The following is a 22,026-nucleotide window of genomic DNA, read 5'->3' as shown; positions in this document are numbered from 1 at the left end:
CGGAAAACGCGACGGGGAGAGAGGGGAGCGAAGAGGAAGGTATCCATAGAGGTAACATCGCCGCTCGCTCCATGTCTATCACCGTGATGCTTTCTCTCTCTAACTGAAGGCCTAAACAATTAAAGGACAATCACGTTAAAAGAGAAAGAGAGAAAGAGAGAGAGAGAGAGAGTTGCGTCAAGATTTTAAAAAATTAAAATAGCTAATTTTTTCAAAAGCATAATTTGAAGAAATTTAAATAATAAAGAATTATGTAAAAATAGAAAGATGATATATTTATTCGTGGAAAGACATTTATTTTTTCTTCATCATATGGTGCGATGTTAATTACAATTATTTTTTAAGTACTGCGTAAAATGAATGTTTCTTTATTAAAGAACCAAATTCTCTCTGTTACTATTAAACATTTTTTTAAGTAAAAATATGGGCATAAACGTATTGATATTTATTAATATCAATGTTAATGTAAACAATTCAGACTATAATAAATAAAAAATTACGCGAAAGTAGACGTAATTAATCATTTGTGCACATTCTCGTCCCCTGTTCTGGATGCAACACACGCCATACGCGTCAGATTTTATTTGCAGCAAAATGGATGTTAGCACGGACAACAACCTACATCCATTTCTCGAAAGATGGATGTGGGTTGTTGTCCGTGCTAACGTCCACACTGTTTTTAACGGCGGGTTGCAAAATGGTTGTGACACGTAGTTCCCATTCTGGCCAGAATGGATGTGCGTCACTAGTGTACGGGACATGGCGTTGTACATACCATATATTTCCGTTACACGTGGCGCGATCGCAATGGCGGAAGTACGGGAAGATATATGTGGTTAAAAACGATAGCCTTTTTTATTCTATACCTTTAACATACAATTACTATTCAGTCTTGTATACTCGCCGTAAATGTTTATTCGGTTGATCTTTGGCGATTGTCAGTAATGTTAAACAATTTAGATATTAATACTACGGATACGATATTAACGTGAGGGCACGATCCATGCACGAAGAAGACCAAGGGTAGAAAGAGAGTTCTCGTTGGCCGGGTTCTTCCTTTTCGCAGCGCTCTTGTCGGTGCGCATGTGCAAGCCTGTTCGGTCTTGTGATTGGACTAGTGGCTTGGCGCGACGCGCTTGTCCGGTGTGTGCTGCCACAGGGAGTTTCGAAGCGTTATAGGAAAAAGGCCGCCGTGGCCGCTCTCACGTTCCTCTCTGGGCTGTGTTCCGATATAACTGCCAGTACTGGCAGTGGTGAAAAATCCGTTCCGTTATTGGTAAGCAGCGCACTGCGACAGAATCTAGTAACATCAATGACGTCATGAATGGTAGCCATATTGCCACTGTGACTACTGCAGCTTCCAAGGTGAGGTAGCTACAGTGCAATATGGCTACTGCAATGCTGTTCCGAAATACGATGCTATAGCAGTGCTGGCAGTAATGCAGTAATATTGGAACAGTTGTGACAGTGTACTCATGACGTCACATTTACTGCACTGCCAGTAAAAACGGAACACAGCCCTGGTTAGGCTAAACCGCCGCCATATACAGCCAAATTTACGTTGGTTGTACCATTGGTTAAAAATGATTTCTCATTTTTAGGTTGGCTATATCGTATGATGTAGTTTGATGTATGTATGTATGTACAGTTTGTGCCAGGTATGCCTGGGGTCCGATTCTAGGGTCCACGTTTTATTCTTAATTGTTTTTACGTTTATGGCTATTATAAGCAGATGCTGCGTTAGCGATCATGAATGTATCGTAGTGTTAGTAAATTATGTGTTTGACAGCCGGCCGATGTAACCTCAGTTTTGATCGGTGAAATCTCAAAAATATTCCAAAGCTTAATTAAAACGAAGCGGATCAAAGCCTTTGATAATTATTGTCACAAACACTCCGTTGTTGACTATCCTTACATTTATTAAAGAATACGGTAATGTCTTGCACCAAGTCTTATTATTACCTGTAATTGTTAGAAAAACAGCTCACAAAGTATATTTTCTTATTGTCAAATAATAACACTTTTTATTTTTAAAACTACAACTTATCTAATATATCAAAGGCTTCGATCCGTTTCTTTTCAATTAAGCTTTGGAATATTTCGGAGATTTCACCGATCAAAACTGAGGTTACATCGGCCGGCTGTCAAAACATAATTTACTAACACTACGATACATTTATGATCATTGACGCAGCATCCGCTTATAATAGTCATGAACGTAAAAACATCTATGAACAAAATGTGGACCCTAAAATCGGACCCCAGGCAGAGGCTGTGTTCCGTTTTTACTGGCAGTACTGAAAATTTATAGTTCACGTCACATATACTATACATTTTCAGTACTGGCAGTTAATATCGGAACATAGCCATACCTGGCACGAACTGTACACCCAAGGCACAGTATAAGTAGAACCAGTAGCGTCACTTCATAAAAATAGCGTCGGAGAATTGCTACAGCGCATGCGCTACATTACTACCCACAATATGGCGTCAACTGTATAATAAGCACATGTTCTGTGAGTGAAGTATGGTTATGTTATGTTATATTATTACATTATTATATTATTAAACAAGATTTATGTTATGGAGCGTGTAATTGTTGGCGGTTTTATGTGCGCAATGAGTGATTGCAATAACAACTCGGGAGCGGATCGTCATTTAAGTTTCTTTCGTTTTCCATCTAATTCAGAAAGGTATAAACTTTTTGACAATTTCTATACGATGTATGTACATATGTTAAATTATTTTTAAAATTACAATAATATGTATTTTAGAGCAAAAGTGTGGCCACAAGCGTGTGGGATAAAAAAGAATATTCCAGAAAAAAAACTCTACAATAATTATAGAGTTTGCTCAAAACATTTTGCCCCCCACATGTTTTTAAATAATTTAAAGAATCGACTTCAGCCATATGCAGTTCCAATAAGTGCGGTTCCTAATATTTCCAACGAAGCTGTCAATGCTACTGAAAGTGAAATCAACGGTAATTCTTCTTAATTATAAAATAAATTATTACATTACATATTTGTTTCTAATTATTTTTAATATATTATTATTATTAAATATGTTATATAAATATTAAATTGTTTATACTAAATTTTCTTTTAGTTGAAACTTCAATAGAAAATTGTACAGAAGATATACAAGTAAATGTGCCCGAAGTTAAAATCAGTTATTCAAGAGCCAATTTGACAGGTAGAATATTATTTATTAGAGAAACTTTTAGTTACATTAGATTTTGTTTACTTTATTTGGAAGATTTTTAATTTTTATTATATTTGTAATTTTAGATGCTATTTCAAATGCAATAGATTTTAATTCATCAAATAGTGTTCTACAATGTAAAGAAGATAAAGCTACTGAAACCGAACCAAAATTATCCAATCGAACACCAAGGAAAGAAACTCTCAGAAGAAAATGTGATACTGCGGAAAAAAGATTAAAACGTGCCAAACTTAAATATAATAAGGAAAAAAATTTAGATGATATTACTTATAGCGATTTTCAGAAACTCCTTTACAAATTTTATCCAAAACCGATAGCTGATTTTATGAAAGTTCAGGGAGATAATTTCAATAACAAAAAAAATGGTAATAGATATACTAAAGAATTTTAAATGTTCTGTTTAAATTTATATTTTAAAGGTCCCAAAGCTTATAGAGCATTAAGTAATACTTTTATTTTACCATCAAAAAGAACACTTGAACGCATTATAGAAGGACTTATAATTCCTCCAGGTTTAAATAATATTATATTTGAAAGACTTAAGATTAAATCTGAAAATTTGCATTTGTTAGATAAGTATTGTTGTATTTGCATTGATACAATGTCATTAAAAGCAAGTTTATTTTATATGATTAATAGAGATATAGTAATTGGATTTCACGATACAGGTTATAGTAAAACATTTTCAACTGCATGTAATGCAGCGATAATCATGGTCAGAGGTTTAACAAATAAATTTACGCAATCACTTGGTAATTTTTTTCTTAATTCTGCTATAGATGCTGATGAGTTGCAAATGATTACTATTGAATGTGTTTAACGGCTTCAAAATATAAATTTAAGAGTTGTTGCAGAAGTAACAGATATGGAAACGGATTATAAAAAAACAACTAAAAAATTAGGTGTAACTCATGAGAGACCTTACTATACTGTTAATGGGCAAAAAATATTTTACTTTTTTGATCCACCACATCTTATAAAAGCAGCTAGAAATAATTTATTGAATAATATAATTAAATCAGGAGATAAAATTTTTTCGTGGCAACACATTGAAAATTTATATGAAGTTGATAAAAAGAATTTTAATAAATTATTACCTAAATTAAATCAGGACACACACATTCATCCCAATAATTTTCAACGAATGAAAGTAAAATATGCAGCTCAAGTTTTTCTGTAGCTTCTGCTATTAATACTATGATCTCATTTGAACGTTTGTCGATATCTGCTAAAGATACATCAGAATTTGTTGAAAAATTAGATGCTGCATTTGATATTTTTAATTCATCATCCGTTAAAGGAAAGAAACCAAGCAGAAACGCATTTACAGCTTCAGAAGAACAATTGGAATTTTTAAAATCATTACAAACATTTTTCAGCAGTCTTACAGTTTTCACAAAAAATGGCAAAGATATTACAAACAAAGTTAATGTATTTAAATGCTGGAATCAAAACATAAATAGCTTAAATCAAATGTTGGAATATTTAAAAAAAATTAATTCAGGCTTTTAATTTTTATTAATGAGGCGTATTAATCAAGATATGGTCGAACATACATTTGGAAATATTAGAAATTTATCAGGCAATGCATTTAATCCAACTCCAGTGCAATTTTATTATTCTTTTAAAAAATCATTTGCTTCTAATCATTGTTCAATTCAAACAGGAAATTGTACTTTAGTTGTTGAAGATTCGGAAACAGATATGATGACTAGAATAAACAAGTTTAGAGATGAAATGTTTATGCAAAATACATCATTGCAAAAAGTAGTACCTGTTGAAATTGATGACCATGATTATCGACAAAAGGACATAGTTGAGGAAAATGCATTTTATTATATTTGCGGTTATCTTATGTCAAAAAGTTTAAAACAACATTAATGTGATACATGTGAAAATTTTGCTAAAGACATTGATAATTTTAATAATAACAGATATTATACATTATTTAGAGCAACAAAATCTACTGAAAAAAATATGTATGGCGGATTATGTGTTCCAAACCAAATATTTGTAACTTACATAAAAAATTTATAGATAATATTTTTTTTAATCATTTAAATACGCTTATTTTAAATGAATCCGTTCTTGTTACTATGATTACTTTATTAGAAACAGTAATTTGTCCTCACCCATGTAAAGATTTTCCAAAAAAATATTTTTTAAAATTGTATGCCAGAGTTCGTCTCTATTTTACTTTAATATTTCCAAACAGAAATTTTAAAACACAACAGAAAAACAAAAAGATTATAATTTTGAATCACACTTAATTTTTTGTTTTGAATGTTATTCTAAGTTTTTATTTTTCAGTTTGACTTTTTAGTTTGATTTTTTCGTTTTATTATTTATTATAAAAGATTATATTGTAAAAATTATAAGTATTGGATTACATTTATTGATCAATATTATTTTATACGTTTAAAATGAAGAAAAGCATAGTTTATGTATTGTTTCATTACATAGAATGTAAATAATTTGTTTAAAATATTAATAAAAATATTTTGTCTTATAATTGATGTCGTTTATTATTAGAAACCTTTTGTCTTGCAATTAATATTGTTTTGTTTTTTAGGTAACTATCCTGCCAAAATATTCAGCGCATAATTATCAACAAAATTATTCTTATTTGAGAGCGTTCCAATTGACAATGACGTTGTAATTAACTTACAGCGATGGGTGCATAGAAGTTTTCTTTTGAAACAGCCAATCAACAAATTTTATATTAAATAAGCCTATTAGCAACGTGAGCAATTGAGTGCTACTCTTTGAATTGTTGATATTAACAAAACAGAAATATATTAATTTTCCATGTGAACTAAATATTTTACATAAAATAACAATAATAACATAGAAATAAATTATTGTATTTTATAATAAATTGTAAATTATAAAAATTATTAACTATCAGCTCATATATTCTTAAATAGTAATTGTAAAAGGCTAAAAAACGAGCGCATAATTAGATCTTAATATAATTAATATAATTAATTTATTCCGTATTAAATATAAAGATGTAACGTTTTGGCGTATTTAATCTTCCTCAGCCGTCAATAATAAATATTCAAATACATAACAATATTAAACAATTAAGTTGAAGTAAAATTAAATTAAGTCTCAAAATAATTCACAAATAACTCTAATTACGTTCGTTTTTTTAGCCTTTTACATTACTACATTATAAATTGTATTTAGCATAAAGTAAAAATTGTATATCTTTTAGAAATTGTACATTTTTATAAATTATATATTTTTAGAATGATTAATTTATATCCATATAGAGTGTAAAATATAAAAGAATTGTGTATTTTTATTTTATAAGAAAATATGAATCATTGATCAAGAATTTATGCTGTAAATCGACGTCTTATGCATAATTTGTAATAAATCTAATTGTACATTAATTTCAATTGTTTATTATTAAATAAAATAAAAATAATAAATATGTATTGTTTATTTTATTAAATTACTATAAATATATTAACGTACTTAATATTGCTACTTAAATGTTTTTTATTTATTTTTGTACAATTATTTAAACTATTTTAATGTTGCATTTAAAAATTTATTTATTACAATACGATTATTTGCGTAATAAAATATTTTGTTTTATTATTGCGTTTCTTTTCCACAATTTAAAGATTTGCGCGTTGCTACTACCAAGAACATGGCTTCATGTCACGTGATATTGGACACCAACATCAAAAGGACCGACATGAAGTGCCGCTACTGGTTATACTGTGACGGCACCCTCAATCTTCAATGCGTAGTCTGATACGGGGTGTTTACGATGGGTGTTTACGAAAACTAATCGGATCTCGGATTGGATTGAACAATGGTACTCAACCTAGGTACAGAAAATTTCCCTAGACTAATCGGATTGACGATTGCTGTCTCAAATGTAATCCGATTGAGGACGAAAGTATGGAGACGCACAAGCACGTGTTAAAGTCTTTATTTTTTTAAATAGTAACAAAAAATCGAAGATTAAAGTTAATCTAAAGTTAATAAGAATAATTTGAATTTATAATTGTAAATTTTGTATTTTTTGACTTTACTTTTTATTTTGTAGAAATATTCAATGATATTTTCTTATTTATTTTCTCATTTTTTTTTCATAACTCTGTAATTATTAACATAACATTATGAAATAAAAATTTCTTTAACTTTGCAGAAAATAGAAAAATAAATCAGTAATTATTTATGTAACATTATGAAATAAAAAATCTCTTTATCTTTGCAATAGGAAGAATGGATATATTTCTTTTATGGAATGTTTTGTTTAACAATGAAGAAAATGATGAAAATGTCTGGGATGGAGAAATTGCACGTCTAAGAGCAGAATATCATTTTAGGATACCCAATTTCTTTGAAAATGTACTACCTTTTTATTCGTTATCAGGTACTATTAAACAACTTGCATTAATTTTTTATATCTTATATTCATAATAACATGTAGATTTATTTTATTATAGATTTCAAGTCACATTTTCGTGTTGAAAGGAATACTTCTGAACACTTAATACAAACTTTTGGATTCAATTTATTAGAAAATGATGATTCTCCTAAATTAGCACCAGCAAAGCAACTTGCTATTACCTTATGGATTTTTGGCAATCAAGAAGTTTATAGGTTAGTAATTAAAATATTATTATATGTATTTAAACGTATAAATTATTCGGTAAAAAATGTGATTTTTCCTTTTATTACGAACAAAGATATAATACTATCAATAATTTTTTTCATTTTTACGACGAAAAAGGTAAACGATTTTGCTGCAGTATTATATGTAAAAATTTAACCATAAAATTATTTTTATATTATATTCAATATTTTATAGTGTATTCAAAATAATTGACAAAAAATTATATAATAAATATTACCTTATAAATACAGAATATATTTATCTTTGAGATCTTTAAACTTAGAATAATGAAACAATAAACAATAAGTATTAACAATTACGTTGTACAGAAATGCAGAAAAGAGATATTTGAAATGTGTACTGTTTATTTTAGATTAATTTCAATTAATTAATATCTATTTCTATTAATATAGATTTGTTAGTTTATTACTTTTTATCTATATAATATATTTTTAAAATAAAAAAAATAAAGAATAAGTTTTATCAAGATTAAAGTTTTGAACAATATATTGAAAATAAACATAAGTCTACCGATAAGTATAAGTTATATTATTGAATAAATATCTTATTTCGGAAAATTGTCTCTGATTTGTACAAGGAATGATAAGCGTTTTGAATTGTAATACTTTTTTTAAGGAGATATGATATACTTACTAAAAAGTTTGTAAATTACATATTTATTTTTTAAACATATTTTTCCTGTTTTTGTTGTTGTGTTAAAAATATTTTTAACATAATGTTTTTATTTTCAGATCCGTTGCAGATCGATTTGGAGTGTCTAAAGACACTATATGGAGATGTGTTTTTAATGTAGCTTACACATTAGAGCAACGTGTTCAAAATTATATTAAGTGGCCAGAAGTTCATGAATTATTAAATACACAACAACAATTTGCTGCCATTAGTGATTTCCCAGGTGTTGTAGGCGTAATTGATGGTTGCCACATTCCCATTAGTGCTCCTACTGAATATCCAAACAGTTATATAAATAGAAAAGGATTTTATTCGATATTATTACAAGGTATTTGCGATCATAAAATGAAATTTATTGATGTGTTCACGGGAATTTGTGGCAGTGTTCATGATGCTCGTGTTTGGCGGCTAAGTGACATTAAAAATTTGATAGATCATGATAGAGAAAGATATTTTCCTCAACGTAGTCACCTTTTAGCTGATTCTGCGTACCCATTATCGTATAATATGTTCACCCCATACCGGGATAATGGTCATTTAAATGCTATACAGCATAATTATAACACAAAGTTATCAAAAACTCGTGTTATAATTGAAAGAACATTTGGAATACTAAAAGAACGATTTAGAAAATTAAAATATGTATATATGTATAACACAGACATGATACCATTAGTTATACTTGCATGTTGTATTTTGCATAATATTTGCATTGATAATGAAGATGAACCTTTTGATAATGTTGAAGTAGAAAATGTAAATAATAATTATGCAATTATGCCAGCTGATGACAAAAGAGACATTATTGCAGAGTTATTATTTTAATTACAGGCATTTAATAGAATACACAAGTTTTTTTACATAAAAACTAAATAATATTATTTAATGATTCAAGAACTTCTGCCCAATTGTACTTAAATATAAAAAATTAATGATTATTCTTCTAATTATTTTTTAACAGAAACTAAATCTAACTTAAAATTTGTAAAATCTGCTATTCTTTGTTATTTTTTTATAAGACAGTAATATAAAAACAGAATATATATAAATAAAATTCAAATAATTGTATGCATACATGATTTTTATTGTAATCAAAGATACATATCTGTAATCCGTAACAAATCAAAAATAAAAATTATATGTAAATTAACATAATCTTTGGATTTTAACATGACATGAATCGTAATATGCAACAAATTATACTACTTTACAATAATAAAGTTTTTCAAAAACATTTAATTTTATATTTTTTACTTTTCCTAAGTATTACCACTGAATCACCTTTTATATTATATATAACAATTTGATGATCAGTAAAAACGAAAAAAGAAACTACTCATAGGACAACTCAGGCAGCACAAAGAATTAAAAAAAAAATTTTTTTAATTCAGGTTTATGTCATCAATTCTGAATTCATTTTAAGATGCAAAAAGAATTCGTTTCTTGAAAAAAAAAAAGAATTTTTTTTACTTCTCAACATAAATACAGAATTAATGACATCAATCTGAATACTTTTGAAATCTGTGTGCTGCAATAAAATCAATATTATTATCAACAAAAACTAAAAAAAAATATTTATATGACACATCTGGCACAGAGAATTCAAAAAGAATTTTCCAAAAATTCATGTTTATGTCATCAATTCTAAGTTTATTTGGAGATGTAAAAAAATTCTTTTTCGGAAAAATCAGAGAAAGAATTCTTTTTACATCTCAAAATAAATTCAGAATTGATGACATAAATCTGAATTCTTTTTGAATTCCGTGTGCTATAATAAAATCAAATTATTATCAGATAAAACTAAAAAATACTGAAGTGAATCACAGATTGATAACTATCACAAAATATTATTTTTAATACTTAAGTATAACTAATTTTACTTATGTCTATTTTCTTTTTCAACATATTTTTCAAATAATTTTAAAAATTTTGTTTGTATTTGTATGTTTTCTTCATGATGGACCCTTCTTTGTTCGCAAAGTGCTTTGACCCAACTAGGTTCATCATTTCTTCGGCGTTTCCTGATATTACGTCTAGTATCAGAAGATGTAGATAGTACTGAGGAGTTATTTTCTGCAGATTCTTCTGTAAGAGTTGATTGGTGTATTCTAAATCCGTGTGTACTCGAAACAAGTGATGTAAGTGTTATTTCGGGTTTGTTATTGATAAAATCATCAATTAAATCATAATATTCCCAAGATTCTTTAGCTCTACCAGTTTGATTATTGAGATCTCGAACACTTTTATATTTTTGTTTTAAATTTTTCCATTTAACAGAACATTGTTCCTCTGTTATATTATGCCCTTTTTCCTTAAAATTATTTGCAATTTTTTTCCAGATATTTTTCTGCATATAATTTTTATTATTTAGTAACCCAAAGTTACTTCTAACTTCTTCTATTAACAGTTTTGTTGTTTGCACGTTCCATTGATATTTATAGTTTACTGTAACAGCAAATTATTAAAATAATATAATAATTATACTATGTCATATGCTGGATTTTTCGAAATTCTCAAATCAAAATATTTTAGCAAAACGATTCTCAAAAAATTAAAATAGTTGTTTGTACATTGTTTTTATTTAAAGTAATTGTTAATATATACACAAACTGTGTTTATATGTAAACAATCTCATGTTTGTGAGTTACTGCCTTTTGCGTTGACAGGCCGCACGACAGACGACTGTCAAACGTAATTTGTAATTGCTTGTTTTTAAACCTTTATATCTCAAAAATTATTTTTTAAAATAAAAATCAATAAAAATCTATTTTGCTTCGATTTTCTAAAACTTTCTTGCTATAGTATGTTAATTCGCAAATTTCAGAACATCTTATATTCAGAAAAGATTATTTCTGCAAAATTTGTATTACATTAAAAAATTGAAAAAAGTATTTTAGAATAAAACATTACTTTATGAAAGATTTATCTTTATATAACAAATATTTTTAGAAGAAAATTCTTGTAGTAAAAATATATTTTTAATTCAAAAGTAACTTTCAAACATTTTTTTCAGATAATTTTATTTCTTTAAGTGAAATATATATATATATATATATATATATAATATGGAATAATGTATATGTTGTTACATAGAATCATACCAAATTGATGTTGTTCAGTATTAATTCCTTCTTCATACAAATCCATTTTCCAGTTTTTATTTCTACTTGAATTGAAGCTTATTTACGACCTGTAAAAGAACAAAAAGAACATTTTCAGAGACATTATTGATTTTTATGTATAAATTAATATTCTTTAAAGTGCAACGTAGTTGAATGATTTCAAAGTTATTTTTACTAAGTTTAAACATGAATTCTATAAGTATTATATGATATGCTTTAATTTGTATCTAACAAAATTAATAATCGTTTTATTAATTTTGAGACGTTTTTGATATAACCTCAAACTTTAGAATAAATTAATTAACTTTTACGAACAGAAATTTAAACAAAATCCGATGTTTAGATAAAAAATATTACAATGAATATAAATTCAAATCGTTCTATTAACTTTCTTTTCGATTTTCTGTGTTATTATTTAAAAAAATAAAGAGATTTACTTATCAACACGTGCTCCTGCGTCTGGTCTCTACAGTCTCCACACTTTCGTCCTCAATCGGATTACATTTGAGACAGCAATCGTCAATCCGATTAGTCTAGGGAAATTTTCTATACCTAGGTTGAGTACCATTGTTCAATCCAATCCGAGATCCGATTAGTTTTCGTAAACACCCGATAACTGATCGGGGGTGTTTACGATAACTAATCGGATCTCGGATTGGATTGAACAATGGTACTCATCGTAGGTATAGAAAAGTTCCCTAGGCTAATCGGATTGACGATTGCTGTCTCAAATGTAATCCGATTGATGACGAAAGCGTGAAGATCGAGAAACATGCTTGAAAAGTCTCTTTATTTTTTTAAATAATGACAAAAAATCAAAGATAAAGTTAAAAAGAATGATTTGAATTTAGATTTATTGTAATTTTTTTGTCTAAACACTGGATTTCGTTTAAATTTCTGTTTGTAAAAATTAATTAATCTATTCTAAAGTTTGTGGTTATATCGGAAACAAATCAAAATTAATAAAACAATTATTAATTATTAGGTACATATTAAAGCATATAATATTTCAAGCATATCATATAGAATTCCTGTTTATTATAAACTCAGTAAAAATAACTTTGAAATTATTCAACTACATTATACATTAATCAATATTAATTTATATGTTAAAAATCAATAATGTATCTGAAAATGTTTTTTTTATTCTTTTCCAGATCGTAAATAAACTTCAACTCCAAGAATAAATAAAAATTACTGGAAAATGGATTAATGAAAAGGGCATTATTGAACATTATCAATTTGTGCTAACTTAAAATTTGTAAAATCTGCTATTCTTTGTTAGTTGTTCATTAGAGAGTAATAATATAAGAACGGAATATACATAAATAAAATTAAAATAATTGTATGCATATATGATGCGTATATTACATTTTTATATTATTACTCTCTAATAAACAACTAATAAAGAAAAGTAGATTTTACAAATTTTAAGTTAGCACAAATTGATATATTGTTCAATAATGCCCTCTTCATATAAATCCATTTTCCAGTAATTTTTATTTATTCATAGAATTGAAGTTTATTTACGATCTGGAAAAGAATAAAAAAAACATTTTTAGAAACATTATTGATTTTTAACATATAAATTAATATTGATTAATGTATAATGTAGTTGAATAATTTCAAAGTTATGTTTACTAAGTTTATAATAAACAGGAATTCTATATGATATGCTTGAAATATTATATGCTTTAATATGTACCTAATAATTAATAATTGTTTTATTAATTTTGATTTGTTTCCGATATAACCACAAACTTTAGAATAGATTAATTAATTTTTACAAACAGAAATTTAAACGAAATCCAGTGTTTAGACAAAAAAAATTACAATAAATCTAAATTCAAATCATTCTTTTTAACTTAATCTTTGATTTTTTGTGTTATTATTTAAAAAAATAAAGAGACTTACTTTTCAAGCATGCTTCTCGGTCTCCACGCTTTCGTCATCAATCGGATTACATTTGAGACAGCAATCGTCAATCCGATTAGCCTAGGGAAATTTTCTATACTTACGTTGAGTACCATTGTTCAATCCAATCCGAGATCCGATTAGTTATCGGGTGTTTACGATAACTAATCGGATCTCGGATTGGATTGAACAATGGTACTCAACGTAAGTATAGAAAATTTCCTTAGGCTAATCGGATTAACGATCTCTGTCTCAAATGTGATCCGATTGATGACGAAAGCGTGGAGACGCAGAAGCATGCTTGAAAAGTAAGTCTCTTTATTTTTTTAAATAATAACACAAAAAATCAAAGATAAAGTTAAAAAAAATGATTTGAATTTAGATTTATTGTAATTTTTTTTGTCTAAACACTGGATTTCGTTTAAATTTCTGTTTGTAAAAATTAATTAATCTATTCTAAAATTTGTGGTTATATCGGAAACAAATCAAAATTAATAAAACAATTATTAATTGTTAGATACAAATTAAAACATATAATATTTTAAGCATATCATATAAAATTTCTGTTTATTATAAACTTAGTAAAAATAACTTTGAAATCATTCAACTACATTACACATTAATCAATATTAATTTATATGTTAAAAATTAATAATGTTTCCAAAAATGTTCTTTTTATTCTTTTCCAGATCGTAAATAAACTTCAATTCCATGAATAAATAAAAATTACTGGAAAATGGATTTATATGAAGAGGGCATTATTGAACAATATCAATTTGTGCTAACTTGAAATTTGTAAAATCTACTTTTCTTTATTAGTTGTTTATTAGAGAGTAATAATATAAAAATGGAATATACGCATCATATATGCATACAATTATTTGAATTTTATTTATGTATATTCCGTTCTTATATTATTACTCTCTAATGAACAACTAACAAGGAATAGCAGATTTTACAAATTTTAAGTTAGCACAAATTAATATTGTTCAATAATGTCCTTTTCATGTCAATCCATTTTCCAATAATTTTTATTTATTCTTGGAGTTGAAGTTCATTTACGATCTGGAAAAGAATAAAAAAAACATTTTCAGAGACATTATTGATTTTTAACATATAAATTAATATTGATTAATGTGTAATGTAGTTGAATAATTTCAAAGTTATGTTTACTAAGTTTATAATAAACAGGAATTCTATATGATATGCTTGAAATATTATATGCTTTAATATGTACCTAACAATTAATAATTGTTTTATTAATTTTGATTTGTTTCCGATATAACCACAAACTTTAGAATAGATTTATTAATTTTTACAAGCAGAAATTTAAACGAAATCCAGTGTTTAGACAAAAAAAATTACAATAAATCTAAATTCAAATCATTCTTTTTAACTTTATCTTTGATTTTTTGTGTTATTATTTTAAAAAATAAAGAGACTTATTTTTCAAGCATGCTTCTCGGTCTTCACGCTTTCGTCATCAATCGGATTACATTTGAGACAGCAATCGTCAATCCGATTAGCCTAGGGAAATTTTCTATACCTACGTTGAGTACCATTGTTTAATCCAATCCGAGATCCGATTAGTTATCGTAAACACCCATTGTAAACACCCCGGATCTCGGATTGAATTGAAAAATGGTACTCAACCTAAGTATAGAAAACTTTCCTAGACTAATCGGATTGACAATTGCTGTCTCAAATCTAATCCGATTGATGACGAAAGCGTGGAGACACAGAAGCACGCTTGAAAAGTAAATCTCTTAACTTTTTTAAATAATAACACGAAAGATCCAAGATAAAGTTAAATGGAATGATTTAAATTTAGATTTATTGCAATATTTTTTGTCTAAACATCAGATTTTGTTTAAATTTCTGTTCGTAAAAATTAATTAATCTATTCTTAAGTTTGTGGTTATATCGGAAACGAATCAAAATTAATTAAACAATATTAATTGTTAGATATAAATTAAAGCGTATCATATAATATTTTAAGCATATCATATGGAATTTTTGTTTACTCTTACGAAAGAAGCACGGACTAGAAATTGTAATCTTATATTACAATGACTACAGAAAAATACTACAATAACCACACACAAATATTACAAGAACGTGTTAGTATTACAATAAACTTGTGTGGTTTTTTCGTACTATGAATAGATCACAGGAAAATATTACAATAATCACAGAGATTACAATTTCTAGCCCGTGCGTCTTTTTTGTAAGGGTAAACTTAGTAAAAATAACTTTGAAATCATTCAACCACATTAATCAATATTAATTCAACTACACATTAATCAATATTAATTTATATGTTAAAAATCAATAATGTTTCTGAAAATGTTCTTTTTATTCTTTTGCAGATTGTAAATAAACTTCAATTCCATGAATAAATAAAAATTACTGGAAAATGGATTTATATGAAGAGGGCATTATCGAACAATATCAATTTATGCTAACTTAAAATTTGTAAAATTTGCTTTTCTTTGTTAGCTGTTTATTAAAAAGTAATAATATAAAAACGGAATATACATAAATAAAATTCAAATAATTGTATATGACTTTTATTGTAACCCAAACTACATATCAGTCATTCATAACAAAAATAAAAATTTTATGTAAATTTTAACATAATCTTTGCCTTCAACGGTCATAGCTAGATCTTCGTGCTTGTATTGTTTGTGTGATTTATCACAAAAAAATTTTTATTTTTGCTATAAATGAAAAATATGTACATTTTACAATAAAAGTCATGTATGCATACAATTATTTAAATTTTATTTATGTATATATTATGTTCTTATATTATTACTCTCTAATGAACAACTAACAAAAAATAGCAGATTTTACAAATTTTAAGTTAGCACAAATTGATGTTGTTCAATAATGTCCTTTTCATGTAAATACATTTTCCAGTAATTTTTATTTATTCTTGGAGTTGAAGTTTATCTACGATCTGGAAAAAAATAAAAAAAACATTTTCAGAGACATTATTGATTTTTAACATATAAAATAATATTGATTAATGTGTAGTATAGTTAAGTGATTTCAAAGTTATTTTTACTAAATTTATAATAAACAGAAATTATATATGATACGAGGTGTGTTCAAAAAGTAACGAGAATTTTTAAATTTCACGGGTTTGGAGAGTCCGACAGTTAAATTTTTTTTTGTTTATGTTGGTATACATGCCCCTGAAGTATGCTGAAATGTTGAGCTGTATTCATTGTTTACTTTGTCTGTGGCAGCCGCTAAGGTTACACATGTTTTTATGAGCTCGGCGATTTTCGTTTCTGAAAAAAAATGGATCAAAGAATTTGTATCAAATTTTGCGTAAAAAATAACATAAAGTGTAACAAAGTGTGTGAAATGTTAACAAAGGCCTATGGTGAGTCTGTTATGAGTAAAACAAGAGTGGTATAATCGTTTCCAAGATGGCCGTGAAGACGTTGAAGATGACGAACGCCAAGGACGCCGCAGCACATCAAGAACCGATGAAAACGTCGAAAAAGTGAAAGAAATGGTTATGAACAATCGCCGAATCACAATCAGAGAAGTCTCTGATGATGTTGGCATATCAATTGGCTCATGCCATGACATTTTTTCGAATGTTTTGGGTATGAAACGCGTGGCAGCAAAATTTGTTCCAAAGTTGTTGAATTTTGAACAAAAACAGCAGCGAATGGAAGTTGCTCAGGGGTCATTAAACGAAGTCAACGACGATGCACAATTACTGAAACGTGTTATAACAGGTGACGAAACATGGGTTTACGGATATGACGTCGAAACTAAGGCTCAATCGTCCCAGTGGAGACATTCTGGCTCGCCAAGACCGAAAAAGGCTCGACAAGTGCGGTTGAACGTGAAGGTTATGCTCACTGTGTTCTTCGATTTTAATGGCATAGTGCATCATGAATTCTTGCTACGAGGTCAAACGATCAATAAGGAGTACTACCTACAAGTTCAACGCCGTTTACGTGAAGCGATCCAAAAAAAACGTTCGAATTTATGGAAAAACAATTCATGGCTTTTGCACCACGATAATGCACCTGCTTACACTTCATTGCTTGTTCGTGAATTTTTGACCAAAAACAATACTGTAATGATGCCCCAGCCTCCATATTCGCCAGACATGGCTCCGTGTGACTTTTTCCTATTTCCAAAAATAAAGAGAACCTTAAAGGGCCGTCGTTTTAGAGCCACTTTCACCAACGCCGATTAACTTAATCGCTGATTAGTCTATCGGAATTGACCAATCGTATTTGTCGTTAAGTAAAAACGACAAATGCGATTGGTCCATTCCGATAGACTAATCAGTGATTAAGTTAATCGGCGTTGGTGAAAGTGGCCCTTACAAGCATAGATGACATTAAAAGCGCATCGCTGAAAGAGCTAAAGGCTATCCCAAAGATCGAGTTTGAGAAGTGTTTCGGGGATTGGAAGAAGCGCTGGCATAAGTGTATAATATCTAATGGTGACTATTTTGAAGGCGACAACATTAATGTAGACGAATAAATAAATATTTTTTTCAAAAAACAAAAATTCCCGGTATTTTTTTAACACACCTCGTATGCTTGAAATATTATATGCTTTAATTTGTACCTAACAATTAATAATTGTTTTATTAATTTTGATTTGTTTCCGATATAACCACAAACTTTAGAATTGATTAATTAATTTTTACAAACAGAAATTTAAACAAAATTCAGTTTTAGACAAAAAATATTAGACAATAAATCTAAATTCAAATCATTCTTTTTAACTTTATTTCTGATTTTTTGTGTTATTATTTTTTAAAAATAGACTTACTTTTCAAGCATGTTTCTATGTCTTCACGTTTTCGTCATCAATCGGATTACATTTGAGACAGCGATCGTCAATCCGATTAGCCTAGGGAAATTTTCTGTATAGTCGTGAGCTAAAAGGTTGCAACACATTTCTTTGATTGTTTTTGGAATGTAGACTTGCTCATCGAACGGCGAACATTATTGGTTCTTACCTGTGGATCCAACCAATTAAACATCAAACCATCTAACCATCGACGAAGGCTGTGTTCCGATATTAACTGCCAGTACTGAAAATGTATAGTATAGGTGACATGAACTATAAATTTTCAGTACTGCCAGTAAAAACGGAACACAGCCGAAAATGTGTTGCAACCTTTTAGCTCACGACTGTACCTACGTTGAGTATCATTGTTCAATCCAATCCGAGATCCGATTAGTTATCGTAAACACCCACGGGCTTAACTCACTCATGAGCGGAAATATGAACTTTTTCGCCATCAGTCGTGATGGCAAAAAGGTGAAAATTTAGGGAATTAATAAATTGTATGTATTTTGAAATAAAAATAAAAGTGTGGTAACAGTTTGAAGCGTTTGAAGAGGTATTATTGAAGAGGTTAACCTTTTTGGTATTGCATTGCGTTGATAGGATAAGGTAATGTACATACATAAATAAAAATAATGCTTTTGTGATATAATTTGATATTTATATTTGACAAATTGATATTTTGATAATTATATAGAATGAGGCTTCATCAAATGCAAATTTAGATAAAAATATACTTTAACGCGTTTTGATACACAATGATATAAGAAAGGTGCGTCTTGTGAAATAGAATATTAATCAATCATGTAAATGTTTATAACTTATAAATTTGGAAAATACATGTGTGAGCGGAGAATTCAGTTTTGATCAAGGTCCGTATTCTAAATTATTTAATATTTTTTAATTAAACAAAGTTAAATGTAATGACTAATAAAATTAATTTACTTTAAAATTTGCATACATAAAAAACTAAATTAAAATTAATTTTGAAAAACAATGTTTGAATTAAATTACAATGTAATTTTGAGAATTAGATTACTACATAATAAAATAGTTGTTACAATATATGGATCATCAAAAATAAATGTAATATATATTATATTTGTAAATTAAATTTATGCAATATAACTAAGAAATATTGCTATTTAGTTATGAATATATTTTTCTACAATTTCTTTTTTTATATAATTAAATTTTTACAGTAAAAGTTGTACTATAAAAACAGGTAGAAACCTTTTTCACGACCGTTTAATAGCGATGACAGATTCGAGCCTCTAAAGGCTGAATTTTGGAACGCAACCTAAACTTCCGCGCTTTATCCATATATAGGCTACGGTCCACTTGACGCTACAAATGCTTCTAAATATTTTTCGATTGGTCAATTTGTAAAATTCATTGTTCCGATTGGTTAATCAAACGCTTCGAAGAAGCATTTGTAGCGTCAAGTGAACCGCAGCCATAATTGCTGTGCGTAAAAAGATTCACGTGAACTCTCTATGAGTGAAAAATGAAAAAATGAAAAGTGAAAAGTGAAACGTGAAAAGTTCCACATGAAATTACATGATTGACCTCCTGACGGCTAGTGCCCATTTCAGTTAGAGTATAGTTCAATGACTCTAATGTAAACTAGATCATTAACGCACCCAATGGACGTATTCAGCGGCTTAACAGTTGAGTGAGCGCTCGCTGTTATTGGTTCTTCTAAATCTGAAAGTCTGATTGGATGATCTAAAAGAATATCCCAATATTTTGAGTTTGCTGAACGCAACCATTGTAAGAGAGAAACCTCTCTGACATAAGTTTTCAGGTGACGCATGCTACCGGAATAAAAGGCTAATAGATACGTGAAATATTTTTCACATTTCGTTTCCTAACTATTAAGTATTCTCCGCGGTTTTTATTAAAATGTTATCACTAGAATATCTGCTATATGGAGGTCGCTGGTTGACCGTGTACCAGTAAGCGTGTTTGTAATAAAGTGAAAAAGCGCGGTTAGGATTGCTGACGCAATCCTCCTTACTTTTTGTGCAATCATATCCTGTATTCCTATTTAAGCCTTTTGTTCCCCATACAACTTTCTGCAATGGCCAAATCGTCCCTGCCCTAAATTCACTGGGGACGGGTGCCAATTTAAAAAGAAGAAGAAGAATATCTGCTATACTATTGTGTATCGCTGGCTGATTCTCACTGTAATTTTGGTAAGATTATCTTACACTTACATTATTAAAAAATGTTATTATTATTTATATAGAACAAATTAGAGAATAATTTTATTATGCAATTTTATTTCATACGATCATAAAATACAGTCATAATTATTTTTATCTATCTTACTATCTTATTGTATTTAGTATTTTTTACCAAAATGTATGTATTTGTTTTAGTTTTTTGTAATATATATGATAAGCGAACAATATCTCAAAATCTTAAGGGATGAAAGTAACAAGTTCTTTTTTAACAGTCAAATAAAAAGTAAGAAGGCATTCCCTTCGTTACACGATTCTTAGAGCTTACACCTCAGTGTTATTGTACCTGCTTACAATGAAGGGCAAAGACGTACGTGATACCCCCCCCCTCTCTCTCTCTCTCTCTCTCTCTCTCTCTCTCTCTCTCTCTCTCTCTCTCTCTCTCTCTCTCTCTCTCTCTCTCTCTCTCTCCCTCCCCCTCTCTCTCTCTCCCTCTCTCTCTCTCTCTCCCTCCCTCTCTCTCCCTCCCTCTCTCTCTCTCTCTCTCTCTCTCTCTCTCTCTCTCTCTCTCTCTCTCTCGAACGCACGCACGCACGCACACACACACACACACACACACACACACACACACACACACACATTATCTCTAAACATTATTTCTATATTATTTACATATTTTTATTTAACAGTGCCACCAATGCTCAATGAATGTCTGGAGTATTTGGAAGAATGCAGCAAGTCTGGATTAACTTATGAACTAATAGTCAGTGATGGCAGTACAAATAAAAGATTTGGCTCATCGTTACTCGTCAAAATACAACACTCTCTAAGGCCTGGTTGTTCCACCTTTTGATAAGTATCAGGTAATTTAACTGTTAGGTAAATGCATAGGTTTACCTAACAGTTAAATTACCTGATACTTACCAAAAGGTGGAACAACCAGGCCTAATAGTACTAAACCTTAAGAAAAATAAAGGGAAGAGAAATGCTGTAAGACTGGTTAGTAATTTTAATGGAACTGAGAAGCTTTTGTTATCAAGTCAATTTTAGATTGTAATATAATTTAGAAATATTTCTTTATTTTTTCAAGGGTATGCTGAATGCAAGAGGCAGCGCCTTATTATTTGCAGATGCAGATGGTGCTACCAAGTTTAATGATGTAAAAAAGTTGGATGAAAGTCTGATAATTGTTCTAGGATGTAAATTAAAAAAGAATAAAGATTCTGATATTATGTTAGATTGTACTTAATTGTTCACGTTTAATTAAATATTTAACGTTTTATATTTAATAATTCTCCGATAGTTCTAATAGAGTTACTCCTATTTACATCCTCCTTGTCATTACGTTCCCAGGAAACTTGAGCAAGCATCGATCGAATCTGTCGTTTATTCCGCTCTGCGGAATTAA

At 28.7% G+C, this 22,026-nt stretch overlaps 3 protein-coding genes and 1 non-coding gene across 8 annotated transcripts; 3 read left to right on the top strand and 1 right to left on the bottom strand.

Annotated features, from left to right (window-relative positions):
* Positions 1-2,340: 2,340 nt before the first annotated feature.
* On the top strand, positions 2,341-6,667 carry LOC113005515. 2 transcript variants are annotated; one of them, XM_039454974.1, is made up of 5 exons: positions 2,341-2,693; positions 2,775-2,983; positions 3,109-3,195; positions 3,291-3,562; positions 5,798-6,667. In XM_039454974.1, exons 1-5 carry the CDS (start codon positions 2,539-2,541, stop codon positions 5,882-5,884), a joined length of 810 nt encoding a protein of 269 aa, XP_039310908.1. In that variant the 5' UTR covers positions 2,341-2,538; the 3' UTR covers positions 5,885-6,667. The 2 variants fall into 2 exon arrangements, with proteins under 2 accessions (XP_039310908.1, XP_039310909.1); XM_039454975.1 differs by having other exon boundaries at positions 3,291-3,590.
* A 155-nt stretch (positions 6,668-6,822) lies between these two features.
* On the top strand, positions 6,823-9,794 carry LOC120356769 (putative nuclease HARBI1). 4 transcript variants are annotated; one of them, XM_039454969.1, is made up of 4 exons: positions 6,823-7,160; positions 7,469-7,624; positions 7,698-7,854; positions 8,620-9,794. In XM_039454969.1, the coding sequence occupies exons 1-4, from the start codon at positions 7,058-7,060 to the stop codon at positions 9,383-9,385; spliced, it is 1,182 nt and encodes a 393-aa protein (XP_039310903.1). In that variant the 5' UTR covers positions 6,823-7,057; the 3' UTR covers positions 9,386-9,794. The 4 variants fall into 4 exon arrangements, with proteins under 4 accessions (XP_039310903.1, XP_039310904.1, XP_039310905.1 ...); XM_039454970.1 differs by having other exon boundaries at positions 6,825-7,073; XM_039454971.1 differs by having other exon boundaries at positions 7,051-7,225.
* Positions 9,624-12,313, bottom strand: LOC105199676. The gene is made up of 3 exons (XM_039454973.1): positions 12,120-12,313; positions 11,662-11,750; positions 9,624-11,005 (listed from the first exon to the last, which is right to left on the bottom strand). The coding sequence occupies exons 2-3, from the start codon at positions 11,705-11,707 to the stop codon at positions 10,437-10,439; spliced, it is 615 nt and encodes a 204-aa protein (XP_039310907.1). The 5' UTR covers positions 11,708-11,750; positions 12,120-12,313; the 3' UTR covers positions 9,624-10,436.
* A 4,971-nt stretch (positions 12,314-17,284) lies between these two features.
* LOC105197711 lies at positions 17,285-21,910 on the top strand. The gene is made up of 5 exons (XR_005575910.1): positions 17,285-17,550; positions 20,894-20,988; positions 21,308-21,468; positions 21,510-21,617; positions 21,709-21,910. It is a non-coding gene; the product is annotated as a dolichyl-phosphate beta-glucosyltransferase ALG5E (transcript).
* Positions 21,911-22,026: the final 116 nt, after the last annotated feature.

The sequence above is a fragment of the Solenopsis invicta genome, chromosome 11 (assembly GCF_016802725.1).
Source record: "Solenopsis invicta isolate M01_SB chromosome 11, UNIL_Sinv_3.0, whole genome shotgun sequence".
NCBI classification, from domain to species: Eukaryota; Metazoa; Arthropoda; class Insecta; order Hymenoptera; family Formicidae; genus Solenopsis; species Solenopsis invicta.
Note: the sequence above shows the minus strand (reverse complement) of the source record. Positions and strands in the feature narration are given on the sequence as shown.